General features: G+C 45.1%; 1 protein-coding gene across 4 annotated transcripts in view; it reads right to left on the minus strand.

The window, feature by feature from the left end:
- The window catches only part of LOC119950880 (broad substrate specificity ATP-binding cassette transporter ABCG2-like), a 274650-nt gene that overhangs the window by 156516 nt on the left and 91612 nt on the right, over positions 1–26522 (minus strand). For all 4 annotated transcript variants that reach the window (XM_038773769.1, XM_038773766.1, XM_038773765.1 and 1 more), the window contains 2 exons: positions 19188–19302; positions 8646–8798 (listed from right to left, as the gene is read on the minus strand). In XM_038773769.1, coding sequence (XP_038629697.1) covers positions 8646–8798; positions 19188–19302 — 268 coding nt within the window. The remainder of the gene's footprint in view (positions 1–8645; positions 8799–19187; positions 19303–26522) is intronic.

Below are 26522 nucleotides of genomic sequence, written 5' to 3' on the forward strand. Positions count from 1 at the left end.
GCCGCCATTTTGTCCTCCCCGGGACGGGGCCACGGGTCGCTACCGTTACTCGCGGGCTCATCAGACTCTACTGCTGATCGCCTGCTACTCGCCTCCGTTACGCTCGACCAGTCGCGTCCTTGCAACGTGGCACCCTCTTCCACATCGGTGCTGGTCAACGGCCACGTGATCTCCTGCCTCATCGACTCCGGGAGCACCGAGAGCTTCGTCCACCTGGACATGGTAGGGCGCTATTCCCTTGCGGTCCATCCCGCCAACCGGCAGATCTTTCTCGCCTCCGGTTCCCACTCTGTCCCGATCCAGGGTTTCTGCCTGGTTAAACGTACTGTACAGGGCGTGGAATTCGACCGTTTCCGTCTGTACATTCTCCCCAACCTCTGCTCGTCACTCTCACTAGGCATAGATTTCCAGTGCAATCTCCGGAGCCTCACCCTCAAATTCGGCGGACCCATACCTCCCCTCACCGTTTGCGGCCTCACGACCCTCAAGGTTGAGCCTCCCTCACTCTTTGCAAATCTGACCGCAGATTGCAACCCCATCGCCACCACGAGCAGACGGTACAGCATCCAGGACAAGGCCTTCATCAGGTCCGAAGTCCAGCCGCTGCTTCGGGAAGGTATCATCGAGGCCAGCAACAGCCCTTGGAGAGCCCAGGTGGTAGTGGTTAAGATCGGAGAGAAGCACAGGATGGTCGTGGACTACAGCCAGACCATCAACCGGTACACGCAGCTCAACGCGTACACCCTCCCCCGCATTTCTGATATGGTCAATCAGATTGCACAGTACCGGATCTTCTCTACTATTGACCTGAAATCCGCCTACCACCAGCTCCCCATCCGTAAAATCGGACCGTCCCTACACTGCCTTCGAGGCAGACGGTCGTCTGTACCAATTTCTTAGGGTCTCCTTCGGCGTCACGAATGGTGTCTCGGTATTTCAACGAGAAATGGACCGAATGGTTGACTGGTACGGACTGCAGGCCACCTTCCCGTACCTCGACAATGTCACCATCTGCAGCCATGACCAGCAGGACCATGACGCCAACCTTTCTAAATTCCTCCACACCGCATCTCTCCTTAATCTCACGTACAACAAGGAGAAGTGCGTGTTCCGAACAGACCGCTTAGCCATCCTCGGCTACGTAGTCCAAAACGGACTACTGGGGCCCGACCCCAACCGCATGTGCCCCCTCATGGAGCTTCCACTCCCCCACTGCCCCAAGGCCCTCAAACGCTGCCTTGGGTTATTTTCTTATTACGCCCAGTGGGTCCCACAATACGCGGACAAGGCCCGCCCACTTAACCAGTCCACACATTTTCCCCTCTCGGCCGAAGCACAACAGGCCTTCGCCCGCATTCGATCTGACATAGCCAAGGCCGGGATGCACGCAGGAGACGAGACACTGCCTTTCCAAGTTGAAAGCGACGCTTCAGATGTCGCACTTGCCGCCACGCTGAATCAGGCAGGCAGACCCGTGGCATTCTTTTCACGCACCCTCCATGCCTCCGAAATTCGACATTCCTCTGTTGAAAAGGAGGCCCAGGCAATCGTTGAAGCAGTGCGTCACTGGAGGCATTACCTGGCCAGCAGGAGATTCACTCTCCTCACTGACCAACGGTCGGTAGCCTTCATGTTCAACAACACGCAGCGGGGCAAGATCCAGAATGACAAAATCTTGGGATGGAGAATCGAGCTCTCCACCTTTAACTACAAGATCTTGTATCGCCCCGGCAAGCTCAACGAGCCCCCAGATGCCCTCTCCCGAGGTACATGTGCCAGCGCACAAGTGAACCAGCTCCGTGCCTTGCACGAGAGCCTTTGCCATCCGGGGGTCACTCGCTTGTACCATCTAATCAAAGCCCGCAATCTGCCCTACTCCGTCGAGGAAGTACGGACAGTCACCAGAGACTGCCAGGTCTGTGCCGAGTGCAAGCCGCACTTCTACCGGTCAGATCGCGCGCGCCTGGTGAAAGCGTCCCGCCCCTTTGAATGCCTCAGCGTGGACTTCAAAGGGCCCCTCCCCTCCACCGACCGCAACACCTACATCCTTAGTGTGGTCGATGAATTTTCTAGGTTCCCCTTCGCCATCCCATACCTGGATATGACGTCTGCCACCGTCATCAAGGCCCTGGATTCCACTTTCGCCCTGTTTGATTTCACCGACTACATTCAGTGACAGGGGATCCTCGTTCATGAGTGATGAGCTGCGTCATTTCCTGCTCAGCAGGGGTATCGCCTCCAGCAGGACGACCAGCTACAACCCCCGGGGAAACGGGCAGGTAGAGAGGGAGAACGGGACGGTACGGAGGGCCGTCCAGCTGGCTCTACGGTCCAGGAACCTCCCAGCCGCTCGCTGGCATCAGGTCCTCCCTGACGCGCTCCATTCCATTCGGTCACTACCGTGCACCGCAACTAACAGTACACCCATGAACGTGTTTTTGCCTTCCCTAGGAAGTCGCTCCCGACGTGGCTCACGACTCCGGGCCCAGTCCTTCTCCGTAGGCATGTCCGGCACCATAAGGCGGAACCTCTGGTGGACAAAGTACGCCTTCTCCACGCCAACCCTCAGTATGCCTACGTGGAGTTCCCCGACGGCCGCCAGGACACAGTCTCGCTCCGGGACCTGGCTCCCTCAGGTGCCGATCCCATGCCCACGTCCCTTTTTCCCCCCACGCCACCCTACTTTTCCCCGGCGCCCCCCTATTCGTCCCCATCAGGTCCATCCCTCGTCCCCCTGCCTACACTGGAGGACACGGAAGATTTTGGCTCGCTCTCGGAGTCATCCCGCCAGCAGCCAGCACCGACGTCGCCACCACAGCTACGCCGATCACAGCGGAACATTCGACCACCGGTTCGGCTCAACCTGTAACCTGCTGACGGGATGGACTTTTGGTTTTCTTTGTTTGGACCCTGTTGTAAATATTTCATCCTTTGTATCATAGTTAAACATCACCCCCGCCGGACTCATTTTTTACAGGGGGTGAATGTGGTGATAACCACTGTAGATATGCATACTTGCAGTCAGGGGATGCATGGCTGTACCTGTAATACAGGTTCCTCCGGTAAGCCCCTGCCGGCTAGTTCCGCCCACAGGGAGCTTGTGTATAAATATGCGTGTGAATCACTCAGACTCTAGTCTTTAGTTGCAGCCGGAGGAATAGCATCACACAGCAATAAAGCCTCGATTGAACTTGTCTCTCGTCTTTGACTATAATTGTTAGCGTCACAGTGTCCAAAATGGTTGGGTGGGGTTACTGGGTTACGGAGATAGGGTGGAGATGTGGACTTAAGTGGGGTGCTCTTTCCAGGGGCCGGTGCAGACTCGTTGGGCCGAATGGCCTCCTTCTGCACTGTAAATTCTGTGATTTTACTCCGCACAGGTTCAAGGGGCTTGATATCCTGTCCTTATTTCTTATGCTTTCTTTGTATACCTGGATTAAATAAAATATTGGAAGTATGTAACGTCGTGCTATTCTTAATTAAAATATAAATACTGCTACATGTTATTTGACACAAATATGTAGTTGTGGTATTCCAGATTTCGTAAAAAAGCTAAACTTTCTTTTGAAAGGTCACAAGGAGCCTTCAGGCTGTCACATCACCTGTCCCTATGCAACTGCAATGCTTGCCAAGCTTCTCAAAGGCCCCAAATAGATTGCAAATAGACATACCCAAACACGCAAAGACATTTGAAATTTAATGCAAGTTTGCACAAGGGTAAACAGAAACATTGATGATGAACTCCCTGGAGATGTGAATAGCTCTTTCATATATCACCAAATGTGGAAGATTTGGAAGATTTAGTAGATAAAACATTTAAAACGTGAGTTAACTCAGCTAAAAGACAAACTATGCCTGGATCTGAGTTTACCCTAAACTTAATATGGCAGTGTGATTCGACAGTTTGGGGTATGTAATGAACTCCAATTGGCTTTATTGGTTGGCCAATTGGAGTATGAGCTCCCTCAATGATAGCTCATTGAGGGGGCCCATATAATCACCTGTGTAGGCTTTGTGAGCAGTCTTAAGTTGACTGGACTGCTAGCAGCACTGTTTGTAGCTGCTCCTGTAATACAGTATCGTTATTGTAATTAAATATTGGTCTGGTGACGGAACTCCTGCCTCCCGTGGATTACTACAGTGGTAACGAGGTAAACTACGAATTTTGCGGAGACCGGCTGCCGCACTCGGAGGGTAAGCCTTGCCATTTTAAAAACGCTGTTTTCTGGGAGGTTACAGGCATTCGACCCGGCTATTGAGGACTGGTCCCAGTATGTGGAGAGAATGTGTTACTTCTTCCGGGCAAATGATATACTGACGGATGAAAGGAGACGGTTTATCCTGCTGTCGGCGTGCGGACCCTCAGCTTTCGCCATTATACGTAGTCTGACTTATCCCGATGCGCCGGACACGAAAACTTTCCAAGAAGTAACGGAATTGGTGAAAGAGCACTACGACCCAAAACCACCCCTCATTTTGCATAGGTACAGATTCTACACAGCGAAGCGGGAAGACAGGGAGCCAGTCACGAATTTCTTGACCCGCCTGAGAAGGCTGGCGGAAAAATGTGAGTTCGGCCCGACGCTAAATGAAATGCTTCGGGACCGGTTAGTGTGTGGTATAAACGACCTCACAATACACAAACGCCTGTTGGCAGAAACGGAGCTAGACTGCAGGCAGGCGTTACAGCTCGCACTGTCCCTAGAAAAGGCAGCAAGTGGGGCGTAGGAACTACAGGGCACGCCAATGGAGGTAGATACCTGTGAGAGGGACTACCACAACGGATCCTGCTACCAAATAGCCGCTCTCAGGAAAAACCTGAGGAATAGAGGGAAAAAGGAAAACCCCAGAACTGCCCCCAAGTCTGCCAGGACTAACTGGAGACAGGGGGAAGTACCGGCTGAGGCTCCCCCAACAGAGAAGGACCGTTTCTGGCACCAGACAGAGTGGGGTAACAACGACAGAAACCCTAGAAGGAGGTGGCAAAAGAGGAATAGCAGGTGGGGACGCAGGGAAGTACACAACCTAGACGCCCCACCCTCCTCCGAAGGGGAACAATTATATAATATTACAACGAAGAAAGCAGAACCCATTAGGATTACCCCACGGGTGAACGGGCGGCCGACAATAATGGAAATAGACATGGGTGCAGCCGTATCAGTAATGGGAGTGGCAGCATTTAGAAAAATCAAAGATACTAGGCTACCTTTTGGAGTGTCATCAACCTGCGCTATATTCCAGCGTACGATGGAAAATATTCTGCAGGGACTACCGCAGGTGGCGATTTATTTGGACGATGTCTAATCACGGGTAGGACAAACAGGGAACACTTAAGGAACCTGGAGGAAGTGCTCAGGCGTTTCGCAAAGGCAGGCGTACGGCTAAAAAGGGAAAAATGTGTTTTTCTGGCCCCACAAATGACGTACCTGGGATATAAAGTAGACGAGTCAGGCTTACATCCATTAGAAGACAGAGGAAGGGCAATAAAAGAAGCCCCAGCTCCCACCACAGTCCAGGAGTTACGATCATTTCTAGGGTTGGTAACCTATTATGGAAAATTTATTGAAAATAGGGCATCCATCCTAGAACCCCTCCACCAGCTACTAAAAAAGGGGCAAGAATGAGAAATGGCCCACCCGCCAAAACCGAGCATTTAGGGACATTAAGGAACAGCTGTCATCCGAAAATGTCCTAGAGCATTATGACCTAAGGAAGGAGTTGGTGGTCACTTGTGATGCATCCCCCTATGGGATAGGAAACGTCTTAGGCCATAGAGGAAGGAATGGGGAAGAACGGCCAATAGCCTATGCTTCGAGGACCTTGGCGATGGCTGAGAGGAAGTACGCCCAAATCGAGAAGGAAGGACTGGCGGTGATATTCGCAGTAAAAAAATTTCACCAGTATCTGTACGGGCGGAAATTCACCATAGTGACGGATCATAAGCCGTTATTAGGGTTATTAAAAGAAGACAAGTCAATACCCCCGATTGCATCAGCTAGAATCCAACGCTGGCCGTTACTACTGGCGGCATATAGGTACGTTCTGGAGCACAGACCGGGAACACGAGTATCACATGCAGATGCTTTGAGCAGACTTCCCCTCCCGGACACCCTGCCACTAATACCGAAAGTAGAGGAGACAGTAATGACTCTAAATTTTTTGGACACCCTACCAGTAGACGCACAACATATTCGGTTGTGGATGCAAAAAGACCCAGTTTTAGCCGAGATGAAGCATTTACTGCTAACATGGGAACTGGAAAGACCAGTGGAGCCCCAGATGCACCCATACTGGAGCAGAAGGGACCAAATAACCGTAGAAGACGGTATCCTATTATGGAGAGCCCGGGTAATCGTCCCAGCTCAGGGCCGTCAAGCAATCTTAACTGAGTTACATCACGGACACCCAGGGGTGTCTAAAATGAAGATGCTAGCTCGAAGCTACGTTTGGTGGCCAGGTTTGGACACAGACATAGCAGCCTTGGTACGTCGGTGCCAGGAGTGCCAACAGGGGCAAAGAGTGCCACCAGCGGCGCCATTGCACCCGTGGGAAAGGCCAGGCAGACCGTGGACCCGCCTGCATATTGACCACGCCGGCCCTTTCATGGGCACAATGTTTTTGGTGATAGTGGACGCCCACTCCAAATGGTTGGACATCCACCGGGTAAACACGGCAAGCACAGCATCAACAATTGAAAAGCTCAGGGCCTCGTTTGCAACACATGGACTTCCGGAGGTATTGGTGTTGGACAACGGCATTCACAAGTGGGGAATTTGGAAAATTCCTGAAGGAAAACGGAGTCCGTCACATCAAAACGGCCCCTTACCATCCAGCGACCAACGGCCTGGCAGAGAGAGCGGTCCAGACACTTAAAGCGGGACTCAAGAAGCAGCCGGCAGCGTCAATAGACACAAAGCTCTCCCGCTGGCTGTTTGATTACAGGACCACACCGCATTCCACAACGGGCATACCGGCAGCTGAACTCTTAATGGGAAGGCGGCTGCAAACGAGGCTGAGTCTCCTTTTCCCAAATTTAACTGGGAAAGTGGAGAAACAACAGGAGGCCCAACGCAGGGGGCATGATAATAGTCGGCAGCAGAGACATTTCCAGGTGGGGGCACCGGTTTGGGTCAAGAATTATGGGAATGGACGAACGTGGGTCAAAGGCACGGTAGAGTCCCAAACAGGACCCATATCCTATGAGGTTTCAATAGGAGGTAAGGTGCTGAAGAAACACCTGGACCAAATAAGGGCAGCGGAACCACACCTGGAGGCAGGCGAAGCAGAACCGCCTCAAGCTGGGAAAGCCCTGATGGAAAGGATACCCACACCCCAGCCCCGAGCAATTTCTCCAGACCCCGTCGTCCAGCCATCAGAGTCGGAGATGGACACACTCGACGAGGCCGCCGCGACACCTCTCCCCGAGGAGGAGGAAGAACAACTTCCAAGGAGGTCGTCAAGGAAAAGACAGGCACCTATAAGGTACACCCCGCCCACGTCGGAGAACGACCCGGCAGATGACACAGAGGTGACAGACCCGGACATGAGGAGCAGGAAGCTCAGAGGAATGCCAGCTGGCAGGAATTCCTCGGACCTTGGAGGGGAGGGGTGTAATGAACTCCAATTGGCTTTATTGTTTGGCCAATTGGAGTATGAGCTCCCTCAATGATAGCTCATTGAGGGGGCCCATATAATCACCTGTGTAGGCTTTGTGAGCAGTCTTAAGTTGACTGGACTGCTAGCAGCACTGTTTGTAGCTGCTCCTGTAATATCGTTATTGTAAATAAATATTGGTGTGGTGACGGAACTCCTGCCTCCCGTGGATTACTACAGGGTATAACAACCATTTTGAGTCTTGAACTGTACAAAGTCTAGCTGAAGACACCATTTTGTTAAGAACCCCAGGGAGAATTCAGAGAGACCATCTGAGAGAGTTCTTGGCCAAGGGAGGGCTAAGAGGAAGATATTCTGGAATCACCTGCTGTTTTGTCAAAAGAGTCCAGGCAATCTGCAAGTCTAGTAACTGCAGAGTGAGTGAGGAACAAGAAACCTTCTCTCTCTCCCAAAAACCTGCTGACCTAGTGTGTCCACTTACAAAGGCAACCACCAAGTATTGCACTACAGAATCCATTTAAGCTGCTGTACACATCTTTTCAACTTCAACTCTTCACTCCAGTCTGCCAACACTTTATGGGCCTACAATTATATCTTAAGGACCAAACTGAATTTAAATTGTTCTAAGTATCTTTTATCCTTATCTGCATTGAATATTTATATGTATTTAGTTAGTAACTTTATTACTTTTACTTAAGAAATGTACAGTAGTTCTGTAATAAACAAACATGACTGAAGCTTTGCCACTGGATATTTTTAAATTGAATCACTCGCACACTTTACAACAGGGCGCTACAAACACACATACGCACAAATTTTTCGCTCACTGACTACTTTGGGGAAACATGTTTTGCATGGTCAAGACAAATTGATTAAAAGTTTTGAAAATTTAAGAGTAAAAAGTGAATGAGTGAAATCTAAATATCTTATACACCTGTAATAATTTGTTCTCACGGTATTTTTTTCAGTGATTCACCCCAACGTTTCTTAAAATATTATTTGGTAATTGATACAGCTGTTCTCCATCATACCTTGCTGTCAGACACCTTGGTTAGTCCAAGTTGAGAGATGATTTGATCCACCCTTTCTTCTTTCTCCCTGAACCTGATTGAACTAGGTAATCGCAATGCTGCAGAGAATAGCAAATTCTCCCGAACAGTCAATGTTCCCATGATAATATCATCCTGTGAGGCAACATTTTAAAGTTTAATTAAAACCATACCTCTCATCAATCTGGATAGAATAAGTTGTTGGTGCTACTCATGGGTTAATTGTTACTTATTAAAATTATTTGGAACAAAGTATTTGTGTTGGATTTCTCTTATTTTATTGTGTGTGCTAAAATATGGGCTTTATTTGCTAAACAGCTGTGAATTGCATCAAGAAGAATTTAAATAACTAGTCAAGTAATGGATAGACATGCACAGATGTATACTGAAAGAAACCACTGTAGAATTAGGCATTTCAGAGCAAGGGAAAGAAGAAAGAATTCTTGGCCAGTCACTGCAAACCTGACTGCAAGAAATCGGGGAGACAGGTGAACGCTTTATAAGGCATGATGCAGAAGGCTTACGAGGCAGTAGCAGAAAGCATAAGATACTGCTCATGGTGCTGGAATGATATTTTGTAACTTGTCTAAAATAACCAGGATGTCAGCAGTGGCCTGCTGTCTATGAAATTCAGCAGCGTCTTGAAAAATATTAAGGTGGATAAGTCCCCAGGGCCTGATGGGATCTACCCCAGAATACTGAAGGAGGCAAGAGAGGAAATTGCTGAGGCTTTGACAGAAATCTTTGGATCCTCACTGTCTTCAGGTGATGTCCCGGAGGACTGGAGAATAGCCAATGTTGCTCCTTTCTTTAAGAAGGGTAGCAAGGATAATCCAGGGAACTACAGGCCGGTGTGCCTTACGCCAGTGGTAGGGAAATTACTGGGGAGAATTCTTCGAGACAGGATCTACTCCCATCTGGAAGAAAGTGGTCGTATTAGCGAGAGGCAGCACGGTTTTGTGAAGGGGAGGTCATGTCTCACTAACTTGATAGAGTTTTTCGAGGAGGTCACAAAGATGATTGATGAAGGTTGGGCAGTAGATGTTGTCTATATGGACTTCAGTAAGGCCTTTAACAAGGTCCCTCAAGGCAGACTGGTACAAAAGGTGAAGTCACACGGGATCAGAGGTGAGCTGGCAAGGTGGATACAGAACTGGCTAGGTCATAGAAGGCAGAGAGTAGCAATGGTAGGGTGCTTTTCTGATTGGAGGGCTATGACTAGTGGTGTTCCGCAAGGATCAGTGCTGGGACCTTTGCTGTTCGTAGTATATATAAATGATTTGGAGGAAAATGTAACTGGTCTGAATGGTAAGTTTGCAGACGACATAAAGGTTGGTGGAATTGCGGATAGTGATGAGGATTGTCAGAGGATACAGCAGGATTTAGATCGTTTGGAGACTTGGGTGGCGAGATGGCAGATGGAGTTTAATCCAGACAAATGTGAGGTAATGCATTTTGGAAGGTCTAATACAGGTAGGGAACATACAGTGAATGGTAGAACCCAGAGTATTGACAGTCAGAGAGATCTTGGTCCACAGGTCACTGAAAGGAGCAACACAGGTGGAGAAGGTATTCAAGAAGGCATACGGCATGCTTGCCTTCATTGGTCGGGGCATTGAGAATAAAAATTGGCAGGTCATGTTGCAGCTATATAGAACCTTAGTTAGGCCACACTTGGGAGTATAGTGTTCAATTCTGGTCGCCACATTACCAGAAGGACGTGGAGGCTTTAGAGAGGGTGCAGAAGAGATTTACCATGATGTTGCTTGGTATGGAGGGCATTAGCTATGAGGAGAGGTTGAATAAACTTGGTTTGTTCTCACTGGAACAAAGGAGGTTGAGGGGCGACCTGATAGAGGTCTACAAAATTATGAGGGGCATAGACAGAGTGGATAGTCAGATGCGTTTTCCCAGGGTAGAGGGGTCAATTACTAGGGGGCATAGGTTTAAGGTGCGAGGGGCAAGGTTTAGAGGAGATGTGTGAGATACGTTTTTTTACACAGAGGGTGGTGGGTGCCTGGAACTCACTGCCAGAGGAGGTGGTGAAGCAGGGATGATAGTGACGTTTAAGGGGCGCATTGACAAATACAGGAATAGGATGGGAATAGAGGGATAAGGACCCAGGTAGTGTAGAAGATTTTAGTTTAGACGGGCAGCATGGTCGACGCAGGCTTGGAGGGTTGAAGGGCCTGTTCCTGTGTTGTACTTTTCTTTGTTCTTTATTCTTTGTCAGTATGTGCAATAGGATAACTTAGAAGTTAGACATCACACATAATTCTAGGGAACAAAGGTGAAGCACATTGTTCACACAATTCACAATCTAAAACAGATACTATATTTGCTAGGTCGATAGCATACCGGTATTGTTACTGGATTTGCCATCCTGCTCAGATGACATGAGTTCAATTTTCAATCCATTAATAAATCTGAAATAATAATAATGGTCATGACACTACCAGATTTTCTGAAAACCCCATCTGGTTCACTAATGTCTCTCAGAGAGAAAATGTACAGTCCTTACCCAGTCTAGTGTACATGTGAGTCCAGACCCACAGCATTGCGGTTAACTATTATCTGCTCTGTGAAATGGTCTAGCATTCCACTCAGTTGTATCATATTGCAACAGAAAGTCACTTAAGAATAATACTAGCTAGACCACCCAGTATCGACCTATGCACAAAGGCACACCTTGCCCAGTCAACCCTGCAAAGTCCTCCTCACCTACATCTGGGGATTTATGCCAAAGTTGGGAGAACTAATTGACTAACATGGACGCAGTGAGCCAAATGACCTCCTTCTTTCTGTTCTGTGATTTCTATGATAAGCAACAGCCTGACAGTATTACTAAATCTACCAATCTCCCTTATATTTTTGCTCAATATAGAGCGCGATTCTCCGGCCTCATTGCAGTCTTGCTCGAGCGAAACAAGGCCAGTGAATGTGGGACAGGTCCAAAACGAGAACAGTGCCAGGTGACAAACACTTTACGATACAACTGGCCTGCTCCCCCGGAGGCGAAATCGGGATCATGCCGCAGCGTGCCGTGAAACCAATTATCACCTCTTAAGCCCTATTTCAATACAATTAATGAGAGTCGTCCCATATCCAACAGCCTCCCATCATTCATCAGCATCCCCAGCAAGTGATCACGCTGGCGCAGATTAGTACTACTTTTTAAAAAGTGAATCTGCGGGAGCCAAGGAGGTTAGTCATCTTTGCTCACACGTAAAGAATCCGGGGGCCCTGGGCTTGCCCAAGAAAAACAAGGAATGGCCTTGGCACTTTCATTACTGTACAAAAGCAGAATAAGGTACAAGGTATTTTTAGAACTGGAGCCAGAGCAACATGACTTAGATGAAGGTTTAGATATATTCTTAACTTTCATGTATTAGATTTACCAAAACAGTGACTTAAGTGCTTATGAGGCTTGGTCATATTTTGACAAATTTAGAAGTCGAAGGAAACCTACATAGAAGAATACATCATCAAATTTAACACATTGCATACAAGGCAGCATAAACTCCATCTATAAATTCCTCAATCAGTTCAAGTTGATAACATAGCGGTGTGCCTGGGTCCAAGGTTCAATTCCCGGCTTAGGTCACTGTCTGTGCGGAGTCTGCACGTTCTCCCTGTGTCTGCATGGGTTTCCTCCGGGTGCTCTGGTTTCCTCCCACAAGTCCCGAAAGACGTGCTATTAGGTAATTTGGACATTCTGAATTCTCCCTGTGTACTCGAACAGTCACTGGAATGTGGCGACTAGGGGCTTTTCATAATAACTTCATTGCAGTGTTAATGTAAGCCTACTTGTGACAAAAAAGATTATTATTATTAAAGTTATTAGACTGTTCTAAAGTTATAAATACGGATAAGGTTTTGACGGGAGTTAAATTTGCAGAAAGGCACACCATGCGAGAACAAATATCAGATCTAAAAAGGTTCCTGAGCCAACATTCCTTCCTGGCAGCATTCATAACATACATGGGCTAATCGGCAGTAAGGCAGACTATGGAAGACACAAGGCCACAAGTGTCAATACCAAAGAAGATTTAGAACAAAAAATAAATTTGACAGAAACGCCTTTAACAATTAAGGCAGGAGGAATGAATTGGGGAAATTTAAACAGAAATATGAACCCCAGAAATACCCAGGGTGTGGTTCAGTCAGTGTTTTAGGTGTTTGAAACCAAACATGAGGCAGAAGATTCTGGCAAAGAAGAGGAAAATATTAATCAAATAGAAGGCATTATCTTAGTAATGAGAAGTTTCAGCCCGCTGATGAAGGTGCTGGTCATAGAACCCTTCAATTGTGCCATATTAGAAAGTGGATGTACAGCTACAGTATGTGGAATAGACTAGTTAAAATGTTACTCTGGACTCTTGAGTGACAAAGCTCGGAACAAGGATAAGGAATTTGGAAGTTCCACGAGTTTCACATTTGGGGATGATTGATACTACCTTTAAATCGCTAAAAAGAGTAGCGATTCCATGTAAAATCACTGGAAGGAATTATTTTATTAGCACAGATATTGAATTCAGTGGAATACTTTATTATTAAGCCGACCATCAATGAAGAAAGCACACATGAAACTTGACTTGGAAAATGATAAGGCCATCATATTTGGAAGAAATGTGAACTCACAATTTACACAGTCTGGATACTATTGTTCCTGTGCTGTACTTTTCTTTGTTCTTTGTATCCTGTTAACGAACCTTAATTTTTCTTACAAGAAAGGTTTGCCCATGCATCTTCACAAAGATTACAAATGAGGACATAATAGATGAATTCACCAAACGTATAGCACAGAAAAGCGCTAGATGTAATAGAAGTAAGAAATATAGAAGAACACCATCACTCAAGCTGTCAAGATGGGTTACAGGAAGATGTAGACGGGATGGTCAAATGGGCAGAAAAGTGACAGATAGAATTTAAACCTGAAAAGTATATAGTAATAATATATAATATAATAATCTTTATTGTTACATGAAGCAATGTAACATGTAACCCACTGCTCGAAGTCGCCGATTTTAATGAAGTTGTGGTTATAGATCTTAAGGTGTGAGAAAGAAAATAACTTTTTGGGTGGAATTTTCTGACCAGCGGCACCGGAATCGCGATTGGGCGGAGAATCACGCATCAGCGTAAACCATGGCTGGCGCTGGGCAGAATGCCATGCTCCAGTTACTTGACAGCAGTGTGAATGCATTCTACTCCACATGTACAGTAAACCGTTGGCATACCATTAACGGGCCCGACCCAGTATTCTTCGGGTCTTCCGCGATGCTCTGCCTCTGCCAGGAGGAATTACTGACGGCGAGGTTCGCTTGCGGTTTTAAATATCAGGAAACAGGCGCCGTGGCTGCTGAGGGAGAGAGAGATGAGGTAGGACATGTTGCCTGGGCTGCTGATCCTGCCTGGCTGGAGAGGAGAGTTGCGTCTGCCAAGGATGTATTCATTGAATACTTGCCTGTCAAATTACTCCTTCCAAAGTGTATCACCTCACAGATCTGTTAGGTGAATTAGACGTTGTGAATTTGCTCTCTGTGTATCCGAATAGGCGCCTGTGTGTGGCGACTAGGGGCTTTTCACAGTAACTTAATTGCAGTGTTAATGTAAGCCTACATGTAACAATAAAGATTATATTATATATTATTATTATATACTTTTCAGGTTTAAATTCCATCTGTCACTTTTCTGTCCATTTGACCACCCCGTCTACATCTTCCTGTAACCCAAGATACTCAACCCCAGCCAATTTTTGTGTCATCCACAAACTTACTGATCCTACCCACCACATAGTCATCTATGTTGTTTATAAAAATGATAAACAACAGAGGACCCAGCACAGATCCCTGTGGTACACCACTGGACATTGGCTTCCAGTCACTTAAGCAGCTGTCTGCCATCACCTTCTGTCTCCTACATCTAAGCTAAATTTGAATCCACCTTATCAAGATACCGAGTATCCCATGTGCATTTGCCTTCTTTATAAGTCTCCCATGTGGGGCCTTGTCAAAGGATTTGCTGAAATCCATGTAAACTACATCAACTGTACGACCCTTATTTACATACATGGTCAAGGGCTCAAAAAAAAATCAAATTTGTTGGGCATGACCTCCCTTTGACAAAGCCATGCTCACTATTCCTGATCAAACCTAGCCTCTCCAAGTGTAGATAGATTCTCTCCTTCAGAGTTTTTTCCAGTTTCCCTACCACTGACATGAGACACACTGGTTTGTAGTTCCCTGGTTTATCTCTACAACCTTTCTTAAATAATGGGACCACATGAGCTGTTCTCTAGTCCTCAGGCACCTCCCCTGTGACCAGAGAGGAATTAAAAATTTGTGTCAGAGCTCCTGCAGTCTCCTCCCTCGCCTCCTACAGAGGTCTGGAACACAATTCATCTGGTCCTGGAGATATGTCCACTTTTAAGCCAGCTAACACTGCCAATACCTTGTCACTCCCTATGACAATTTGCTCAACAACTTCACAGTCTCTCTCCCTGAGTTCCATATCATTCTCTTCCTCATTCTCTTGGGTGAAGACAAATAGCTTCGAGTATAGAAGCAGGGATGTATTGCTGCAATTATACAGGTCCTTAGTGAGGCCACACCTGGAGTATTGTGCACAGTTTTGGTCTCCTTCTCTGAAGACGGATGTTCTTGCTGTCAAGGGAGTGCAGCGAAGGTTTAACAGACTGATTCCAGGGATGGTGGGACTGACATATGAGGAGAGATTGACTAGATTATTATTACTATTATAGAACATACAGTGCCGAAGGAGGCCATTCGGCCGATCGAGTCTGCACCAACCCACTTAAGCCTTCACTTCCACCCGATCCCCATAACCCAATAACCCCTCCTACCCTTTTTTGAACACTAAGGGCAATTTAGAATGGCCAATCCACCTAACCTGCACGTCTTTGGACTGTGGGAGGAAACCAGAGCTCCCGGAGGAAACCCACGCAGACACGGGGAGAATGTGCAGACTCCGCACAGACAGTGACCCAGCGGGGAATTGAACCTGGGACCCTGCCGCTGTGAAGCCACTTGTGCTACCGTGCTGTCCAAATTGGGATTGTTCTCGCTGGAGTTCAGAAGAATGAGGGGGGAATCTCATAAAGACTTATAAAATTTTAACGGGACTAGACAGGGTAGATGCAGGGAAGATGTTACCAATAATGGGTGTGTCCAGAACCAGGAGTCACAGTCTGAGGATTCAGAGTAAACCATTTTGGACAGATATAAGGAAGCATTTCTTCACATAAAGATTAATGAGCCTGTGGAATTCATTACCACAGGAAGTAGTCGATGCTAAAACTTTGAATATATTCAAGGAGGCGACTGGAGAGAATGGGATCAAAGTCTATGGGGAGAAAACAGGATTAGACTATTGAGTTGGATGATCAGCATGATCATGATGAATGGCGGAGCAGGCTCAAAGGGCCAAAAGGCCTCCTCCTGCTCCTATCTTCTATGTATCTATGGATGTAAAGTAGTTGTTCAACACCCTACCAATGTCCTCTGGCTCCACCCACAGACCGCCTTGGTCCCTAACGGGCCCTAATTTTCCCTGGCTATCCTCTTCCCATTGATATACTTATGGAATATCTTGGGATTTTCCCTACGTTTACCAGCCAGAGCTTTCTCATATCCCCTCTTTGCTCTCCTAATTGCTTTCTTAAGCTCCATCCTGCACTTTGTATATTCCACTAAAGCATTTGTTGATTTGCTCCCCTTGTACTTGCTAAAGCCTCTCTTTTCCTTCTCATCATATCCTGAATGTCTCTGGCCATCCATGGTTCTCTGGGCTTGTTACTCGTTCCCATTACCCTAGAAGAAACATGTTGGCCTGTACCCACTGCTCGTCTGTAGATTTCCCTACAAGTAACACTTTCCAGTCTACCTTGGCCATTTATTTGACTAAAATCCACTCTCCCCTAACCCAAAACATTTTTTTGCAACTTGTCTATTTCTTTGTCCATAACAAACTTAACTTATACCATGTTGTGATCTCTAACACCAAAATGCTCCCTCACCAACACATCTATCTACCTTCATTCTGCAGAATTAGGTCCAGCACTGCACCGTCCCTTGTTGGACCCTCTATATACAGAGCTATAAGTACTCCAGTAAACATTTTAAGAACTCCACTCCATCTAAGCCCTTAACACGATGACTATCCCAATTAATGTTGGGAAAGTTGAAACCACTTAATATAATTACCCTATTATTATTTTTACACATCTCTGCGAATTGCGCTCATATTTGCTCCTCAATTTCCTGTTGGCTTTCTGGGGGTCTATAATAAATAAGCAAAGTTACCGAGGGGCAGTGAGTTTAGATATACGCAGGTGTGGTGCTTTGCACAGAAAGAGTGGAGCGTGTTTCCCAAGCTGCCGGAGAACACACTGTTGGAGCAACTGCTCCTTCCAGATGAGTTGGGGAGGGCAGGATTTGAGATATATACGGGTGGTTGGGGGAGTAGGGCAAGTAGTGAGGATGAAGAATAAACAGGAGGAGTTGGAGGGGAGAAATAGGTTTGGAACCGTGGTATGGTGGGTGAACGCAATATGCTCCTGTGTGAGGATAAGCTTGATTCAGTTCAAGGTGGTGGATAAGGTACACATGACTCGGGCGAGGATGAGTGGATTCTTCCAGGGGGTGGCCGATGGGTGTAAGAAGTGTGGACGGGGGCCGGCGAATTATGCGCATATGTCCTGGGGCTGCGAGAAGTTGGAGAGATACTGGGAGGCATATTTGGGACACTATCTAAGATAGTTGAGGTCAAGCCGGACCCAATGGTGGTGATTTTTGGGATATCGGAAGTGCCGGAGCTTCTGGAGGGGAAGGAGGTGGTGGAGGGAGAGGGATAAAGGGAAAAATTGTGCAAACTGTGGTCTGTGATTGTATGGAGTGTGTATTTTATATTTTGCTGTTGTTACATGTGTTTGGAATAAAATACCATTTTTTTAAAAAATAAACACCCAGCAATGTGGCTGTCCCTTTTTTATTCCTAAACTCTACCAACAAAGATTCCTTTGTTGCCTCTAAGATATCACCTCGCCTTACTGCAGTAATTGACTGCTTACCTAATAATGCAATACTCCTCTTTTACCCTCTCTGCTGTCTCGCCTGAAGATTCTATATCCCGAGATGTTAAGGTGCCCCTCCCTCAACTACAACTACGTGATGGCTACTATATCACAATTCCACGTGCCAATCCTCGTCCTTAACTCATCCACTTTATCTGTATTAGTCCTGGCATTAAAGTAGAGGTCATCCAGCCTTATCTTACTCCATTGAAACTTACTATTATTATATTTCCCTCTGACTTGATTGCTTTTCTGTGTTATGCTGTGTCCCTATTTTGCTAAGTCTGCTACCTCTCCACCTGCTGAATTAGTTTAAACTCCTCCCAACAGCATTAGCAAACCCGCCAGCAAGGATGTTAGTCCCACTCTGGTTCAGATGTATGAGATAATATTGAAATCTCTCTTCATATGAGTTCCATGTCTCACCGTTGTCATCCAATGAATCCGTGGTGCTACCTTTGGCTGTCATTTTGAATACCAGCTCCCAGGGTTTATACTTTCAACCTTCCACCCTTCCGTTTCTTTTTTATGTATGAAACAAGAGATCTCCTAATCCACAATGTAAAATATATATTTTTTCTTTTCCCTGGACTGTGGTTTCTTATTTGAGTTGTAGCTTGCACAGAATCAAAGACTTTTGAATCCCCGTTCCCATAGCCTGTTTCACTTCGCTATATGCAAAAAGTACGGATGGGCCACACATTTGGGTTTCTTCCAAACACAATGCATGGTTTACTCAGGAGATGTTGCTCATACAGCATAAAATGGAGAACTAAAGCCTGCGGAAACACTCCCCTGATGTCACAACAGATGACATGACTTTCCACCAGCAGGGTGTATTACTTAAATACATAACGGCATCCTTTAAAAAAGGGAGGGAATGGCGGGGGGTGGGGGAGGGGGGGAGGGGGGGGGGGGGGGGGGGGGGAGTCGGTTTCTCTTTTTCAGTTATGATCTGCCTCAAAAACTAAAAGCTTTAAATGCACAAATTCCATCATGGTTCCCATGGCTAATTGCTCTTGAACTGAGTGGCTTGCTGGGCCATTTCAAAGTGCTATTTAGAGTGAGCCATATTGCTGTGGATCTGGAGTCACAAATAGCCAGACCCAGTGAGGACAGCAGATTTCCTTGCCTAAAGGAGATTAGTGAACGTGATGTTTTTTTTAACAGCTATCTGATAATTTCATGGTCACTATTACTGAGACTAGTTTTAATTCCAGATTTTATTAGTTGAATTAAAATTTCATTAGCTGCTGCGGTAGGATTTGAAGCTCTGGTCCCAAAGTATCAGCCTGGACCTCGTTTTCACTAGTCCAGGAAATAGAGTTTTAACATTACAGGGGCTAATTGTGCTACTTCTACCTCATGCCAGGGACAGAGCCTCATATAATTACCCTGTACTAATATTAAAGCGAAATAAATGCACTTGCCTGAACAACATAACCAGATATGCATTTAAAATTTGATGGTTGTGGAATTCCATCAATCAGGACTTCCCCAGACAGCCCTCTGTGGTCCTTTCTTGCAGCCAGAATATCCAGAAATCTGATATAAAAAATCTGTAATATTAACATGAAATGCACGTCTATTTGAAAAATAAATTAATGCAAACAAAGCAATCACATTTTCAGTCAGACTCCTATTCTTTAGCATGGAGTTTATCAAAGCTCACAAAATCAAGTTTAACCAAATCATCGTTTTCATCTCTGAAGCGCTTTACTTGGGACAGACTATTCCAAATTGTATCTATATTGCAAATCACGTGACCTTTGGCGTTCTAAGACAGAAAGTCTTGAGTCTCAAGCAAATATCTACATTCACAGCTAACTGGAAATTCACATCCCTTTGACTAAAGATGAACAAAGAACTACAGCATTACAGCCGACGCGTGTTTCTGTTTCATGTTGGAGAAAATAAACATCAAAATAAATGTGTGCTGGACGAATGTGAAATGGATCCAATTGACCTTTTGTTGCGTTATAATGGCTGCTCATCCAAACTAGGCAGGATGAATTTTTAAATGTCAAATGACAATATCGGAACATGGGACTTAGAAACAGCAGTCGACTATTCAGACTGTCGATCCTGCATCAAGGCTGATCCACTTTTCCTGTCTGTCTCCTATTACCCTTTACTCTTTTTACTAGGGAAAATCTGTCTAACACTACCTTGAATAAATTCAATGGCCCTACCTCCACTATTTTCTGCGGAAGAGAATTCCACAGAGTAACAACTCTTTGAGAGAAAAAAAAGATTTTCGCCTCCATTCGCCTCCTAAACTGAAGACCTCCTATACTTAAATTGTGTTCTGGTTCTAGTCTTTCCCACAAGTGGCAACATCCTCCCAGTATCTACCCTACAAAAACATCCTCAAGGTATGACATGTTTCAATAAGGTCTCCTCTCATTCTTCGAAACTCCAATAGGCATAGGCATAACCAGTCCTCAACAAAGAAGCCCTTCTTACATTTCACCTGAAGAAGGAGCCGTGCTCCGAAAGCTCGTGTTTGAAACAAACCTGTTGGACTTTAACCTGGTGTTGTAAGACTTCTTACTGTGCTTCTTACATAGAACATAGAACAGTACAGCACAGAACAGGCCCTTCGGCCCTCGATGTTGTGCCGAGCAATGATCACCCTACTCAAACCCACGTATCCACCCTATACCCATAACCCAACAACCCCCCCCCACTTGACCTTAATTTTTAGGACACTACGGGCAATTTATCATGGCCAATCCACCTAACCCGCACATCTTTGGACTGTGGGAGGAAACGGGAGCACCCGGAGGAAACCCACGCACACACGGGGAGGACGTGCAGACTCCGCACAGACAGTGACCCAGCCGGGAATCGTACCTGGGACCCTGGAGCTGTGAAGCATTTATGCTAACCACTGTGCTACCGTGCTGCCCCTCTTCCGCAGAATGAGTTGAGTGGACCTTCTCTGAACCGCTTCCAATGTAATCATGCCCTTTTTCAAATAAGGAACCACCAGATATGGTCTCACCAAGGCCCTGTACAGCTGCAGTAAAACCACCCTACTTTTATATTCCATTCCCCATGCAGTAAATGCCAACATTCCATTTGCCTTCTTAATAACTTGCTTTTGGTGATTCATGTACACCTAGATTCCTTTGTACCACCCAGTTCTACAATCTCTCGTCATTTAAATACTATTTCTATTCTTCCCACCAAAGAGGACAAGTTCACATTTTCCCACATTATTATCCATCTGCCTACTCACTTAACTGGTATAGACAGGTTACCAAATGTACCGAAGGAGCCAAATACATGGTAGCTATATTCCTTTGCACTCTCTAAATTTTCTCGATCACTTGTGATGTGGATGTGCCTTTAAGAAATGAGTGTTTATCAAATAGCTACAGTGATGTCAGTGTGTGGGTGGAGCTGGGCTGTCTTTCTGTCTTTTACTTTCGTTTTGAACTGAAAAGCTGCTTTGTGGCTCTGATTTTGGTTTCGTTTTCAGTATTGGAGAGCTGCATTCAAAGCAAGAAGATGCTCTGATCTATCGCTCTACAAGCTAAAGAATGTCTCCAGCTCACTTGATGATTTCAAAGTAATACCTGTTTCTGTAAAGAATTTAAACCTGCTGTCTTTGTTAAAAAAAAGTTTAACTTATGGATGTTGCCAGGAAAGGTATAATGGTTACCTATACAGTATTGTATCTGTGGGATTACGTATGTTGGTAGTTGCTTAAGATGTTTACTGTGTGTTTATAAAATGTTAACTGGGTTCATAGAATAAACATTGTTTTGTTTTAAAAATACTTAAGGTCTCTGTTGCATGTCACCTGGAGAGTGGACTCTTGTGCTCCCCATAACCAAAATCTATTGAAAGTCGTGGATCAGGTGAACTCCATGATATACTTTGGGATTTTCTAAACCCTGGCCCATAACAAATTGGGGGCTTGTGAGGTAAAAGTCTATCTTTCGTGATTGGGTTGGCTTAGTGAACTTAACGACAGTGAGGGGTGAGCATATAAATTGTTTGCTTTTCAGGTGTGGTGTTCCAGTTTAAGTAGGGAGTGTGTTGTGGACAATGGCTCTTTCAGAGGCTCTGAGGATTTTGGGGGTGGAGAAGGTCACACGCAGTACCTTACAGAGACTAAACAAAGGCTTTTAGATTTGGCAAAGACATTGCAGTTAACATTACCCGACAGCATACAAAAAGACAAGGTACTTACGGTGGTAGCTGAGCATTAACAATTGCCTGAGATACAGTCTGACACATTAGAAATGGCAAAATTTCAGTTACAGATTAAACAACTGGAACATGAGAAAGAATTAAAGCAGTTTGAATATGCAATGAGGGGCAAAGAAAAAGAGAGAGGAAGAGATAGAGAGGAAAAAGAGAAAGAGAAAGAGCCAGAGAAGAAAATGAAAAAGAGAGAGAAAGAGAGAGAGAGGAAAAGGGAAAAGAGAGACAAAGAGGAAAGGGAAAGAGATAGAGAGGAAGGGATAAAGAGAGAGTTTGAACTTCGGAAAATGACCCTGAAACATGACTGTCAATTAAAACTGGAGGATGTAAAGGGAAACGTACAGTTTGAGGATAGTGATGAGGATAAAGAGAAAGCGTCATATCGTCATATAGTCGAAGGCTTGGGGCTGGGGGATCTATTTAAATATGTCGAAACATTGCCAAGGTTTGATGAGAAGGAGGTAGAAGCCTTTTTCATTTCATTTGAGGAGGTGGCTAAACAAATGAAATGGCCACAGGACATGTGGGTATTACTGATTCAAACAAAGATGGTAGTAAGGGCTAGTGAAGTGTTTGCATCACTATCAGAGGAGGTATCTGGGACATATGAGGAGGTGAAAAAATCCATCTTAGGTGCATATGAACCAGTGCCTGAAGCCTACAGACAAACGTTTAGAAATTTAAGGAAAGAGCCTGGTCAAACATACATGGAGTTTGAAAGGAGGTTTTGCAGGTAGCACATGAGGGACCAGTGGGAGGTCATTTGGGAGTAAGGAAAACTGAAGCTAAAATTGAAAAACATTTTTATTGGTATGGACTACATAAAGATGGAGTTAAATTTTGTTGATCATATCATACATGTCAAGTGATGGGGAATCCTCAATCAGTGTTAAAACCAGTGCCCTTAATACCGATTCCAGCATTTGAGGAACCTTTTACAAGGTTCTTAATTGATTGCATAGGACTGCTTTCTAAAACAAAAAGTGAGAATCAATATCTTTTGACGACACTGGATGTGTCTACTCGGTTTCCACAGGCCATTCCAGAATGCAATATTACAGCTAGAAAGATTGTGGAGGAGTTATTTAAATTCTTTACGAGACATGGACTACCCACAGAAATACAATCGGATCAAGGATCAAATTTTACCTCGAGGTTATTCAAAGAAGTTATGGATAGTTTAGGAATAAAACAATTTAAATCAACTGCGTACCATCCAGAATCGCAGGGAGCGTTAGAAAGGTGCCATCAGGCATTAGAAACAATGTTGAGGGCTTATTGTCAAGATTACCAGAGGGTTGGTATAAAGGAATTCCATTCGTACTGTTTGCAATTAGGGATGCACCTAATGAATCAACCAAATTCAGTCCTTTTGAACTAATTTTTGGTCATGAAGTAAGAGGACCACTTAAAATGATTAAGGAAAAATTGATGAGCAAGCAGTCGGAACTTACATTGTTGGATTACGTGTCAAATTCTAGGGAACGATTAAATAGAGCAGGCGAATTGGCTGGACACATTTAAAAGTTGAACAACATGTGATGAAACGTGAAGCGGACAAGAAAGCAAAAGTTTGTAGTTTTGCCAGTGGAGATAAAGTTTTAGTACTATTACCAGTGGTAGGTGAACCTTTAAAAGCAAGGTTTTGTGGACCTTATCAGATTGAAAGGAAATTAAGTGAGGTGAATTATGTGGTAAGAACGCCAGATAGAAGGAAAACTCACTTGAGTGTGTCATGTGAATATGCTTAAAAGGTACTTTGAAAGGGAAGGAGAGCAAAAGGAGGAGGTTTTAATGATTCTAACTCAGTGAAGAACCGAATCCAGATGATGTTGAATTTGACATTCCTCAAATTAAATTGGAAAACGAGGATGGTCTCAAAAATTGGGATAAATTGTTGAGTTACCTTCCAGAGGAAAAATGAACTGACCTGAAAGAGTTATTGATATCACATTGGCAAGTTTGTGGAGATAAGTTGGGAAGTACTAAAATAGCTATACATGATGTAGATATGGGAAATGCTGTTCCAATTAAACAACATCCATATAGACTTAACCCTTTAAAATTGGCACAAGTTAACAAAGAAATGGAAAATATGCTGAAAATTGGCATAATTGAAGCGGGTTGCAGCCAATGGAGCTCACCCATAGTGATGGTACTGAAACGGGATGGTACCCAACAGTTGTGTGTGGACTATAGAAAGGTTAATGCAGTTACAAGAACGGACTCTTATCCTATCCCACGTTTGGAGGATTGCACTGAGAAAGTGGGACAATCAGCTTTTTTTTCCAAACTGGATTTACTTAAATGTTACTGGCAGGTACCTTTATCCAAAAGGGCAAAGGAGATTTCAAGCTTTGGTGCCTCCAGATGGTATATACCAATTCAAAATTATGCCATTTGGCATGAAAAACGCCCCAGCCACATTTCAACAGTTAACTAACAAAGTTGTTTCGGGATTACCCAATTGTGCGGTATACATCGACGATCTGGTAATTTTTAGCCAGACATGGAAAGAACATTTGAAGCATCTGATGGATTTATTCAATCGACTTCAGGAGGCGGGTTTGGTAGTAAACCTAGCCAAATGTAAATTTGGAAAAGCCCAAGTCACTTTCCTTGGCCATACAATCAGACAGGGTCAAATGGTCCCATGGGATGTGAAAACAAAATTTATTGGAGAGTTTCCAATACCCTGGACACAGAGTGAAATAATGCGCATGAGTGGATTCACTGAGTTAGAATCATTAAAACCTCCTCCTTTTGCTCTCCTTCCCTTTCAACTTGGCATGAGTGGATTTTACCAGAAATTAGTGTCGAATTTTAGCAGTGTGGTCGCTCCACTGATGGACTTGCTAAAGAAGCGTAGCAAATTTCAGTGGACAGCGGAGTATCAGCAGGCATTTGGCGGCCTGAAGGCTGTGTTAACCACTGCTACTGTGTTGTCCACCCCAAATCATACAAAACCATTCAAAGTGGCTGTTGATGCGAGTAATGTGGGCGCAGGTGCGGTGCTTCTACAAGACGACGATTAAGGACTAAAGCAGCCTATTGGTTATTTTTCTAAGAAATTAAATATGCACCAAAAGAATTATTCAATGACTGAGAAGGAGACTTTGAGCTTGGTGCTGGCTTTGCAACATTTTCACATTTATGTGACCAGCAATCCGTCTGACACAATTATATCTACTGATCATAATCCATTGACGTTTTTGGAGTGATTGTGGAATAACAATACCAGACTGTTTCGATGGAGTTTATTGTTACAGCCATTTCATTTTAAAATAATACATGTGTCAGGTCGAGAAAACGTGATAGCCGATGCTTTGTCACGAATGCGATGAAGGGAAGCAGGTTCGGTGGAGGAAGAACTAAAATGGACTCTGTTACTTTTGAGTACATTAGATGGGTCGTTCTTTGTACAATGTGTGCAGGAGGGTTTCCTGACACAATATGTTGACAGGCCAACATTGGATTTGGTTTTGGGTAATGAACCAGGCCAGGTGTTAGATCTGGAGGTAGGTGAGCACTTTGGAAACAGTGACCACAATTCGGTGACCTTTACGTTAGTGATGGAAAGGGATAAGTATACCCCGCAGGGCAAGAGTTATAGCTGGGGGAAGGGCAATTATGATGCCATTAGACATGACTTAGGATGTGTAGGTTGGAGAAGTAGGCTGCAAGGGTTGGGCACACTGGATATGTGGAGCTTGTTCAAGGAACAGCTATTGCATGTTCTTGATAAGTACGTACCAGTCAGGCAGGGAGGAAGGGGTCGAGCGAGGGAACCGTCGTTTACCAAAGAAGTGGAATCTCTTGTTAAGAGGAAGAAGGAGGCCTATGTGAAGATGAGGCGTGAAGTTTCAGTTGGGGCGCTTGATAGTTACAAGGAAGCGAGGAAGGATCTAAAGAGAGAGCTGAGACGAGCAAGGAGGGGACATGAGAAGTCTTTGGCAGGTAGGATCAAGGAAAACCCAAAAGCTTTCTATAGGTATGTCAGGAATAAAAGAATGACTAGGGTAAGAGTAGGGCCAGTCAAGGACAGTGGTGGGAAGTTGTGCGTGGAGGCTGAGGAGATAAGCGAGATACTAAATGAATACTTTTCGTCAGTATTCACTCAAGAAAAAGATAATATTGTGGAGGAGAATGCTGAGACCCAGGCTATTAGAATAGATGGCATTGAGGTGTGTAGGGAAGAAGTGTTGGCAATTCTGGACAAGGTGAAAATAGATAAGTCCCCGGGGCCGGATGGGATTTATCCTAGGATTCTCTGGGAAGCCAGGGAAGAGATTGCTGAGCCTTTGGCTTTGATTTTTAGGTCATCATTGGCTACAGGAATAGTGCCAGAGGACTGGAGGATAGCAAATGTGGTCCCTTTGTTCAAGAAGAGGAGTAGAGATAACCCCGGTAACTATAGGTCGGTGAGCCTAACGTCTGTGGTGGGTAAAGTCTTGGAGAGGATTATAAAAGATACGATTTATAATCATCTAGATAGGAATAATATGATTAGGGATAGTCAGCATGGTTTTGTGAAGGGTAGGTCATGC

This window comes from Scyliorhinus canicula, chromosome 16 (assembly GCF_902713615.1).
Source record: "Scyliorhinus canicula chromosome 16, sScyCan1.1, whole genome shotgun sequence".
Lineage (NCBI taxonomy): Eukaryota > Metazoa > Chordata > Chondrichthyes > Carcharhiniformes > Scyliorhinidae > Scyliorhinus > Scyliorhinus canicula.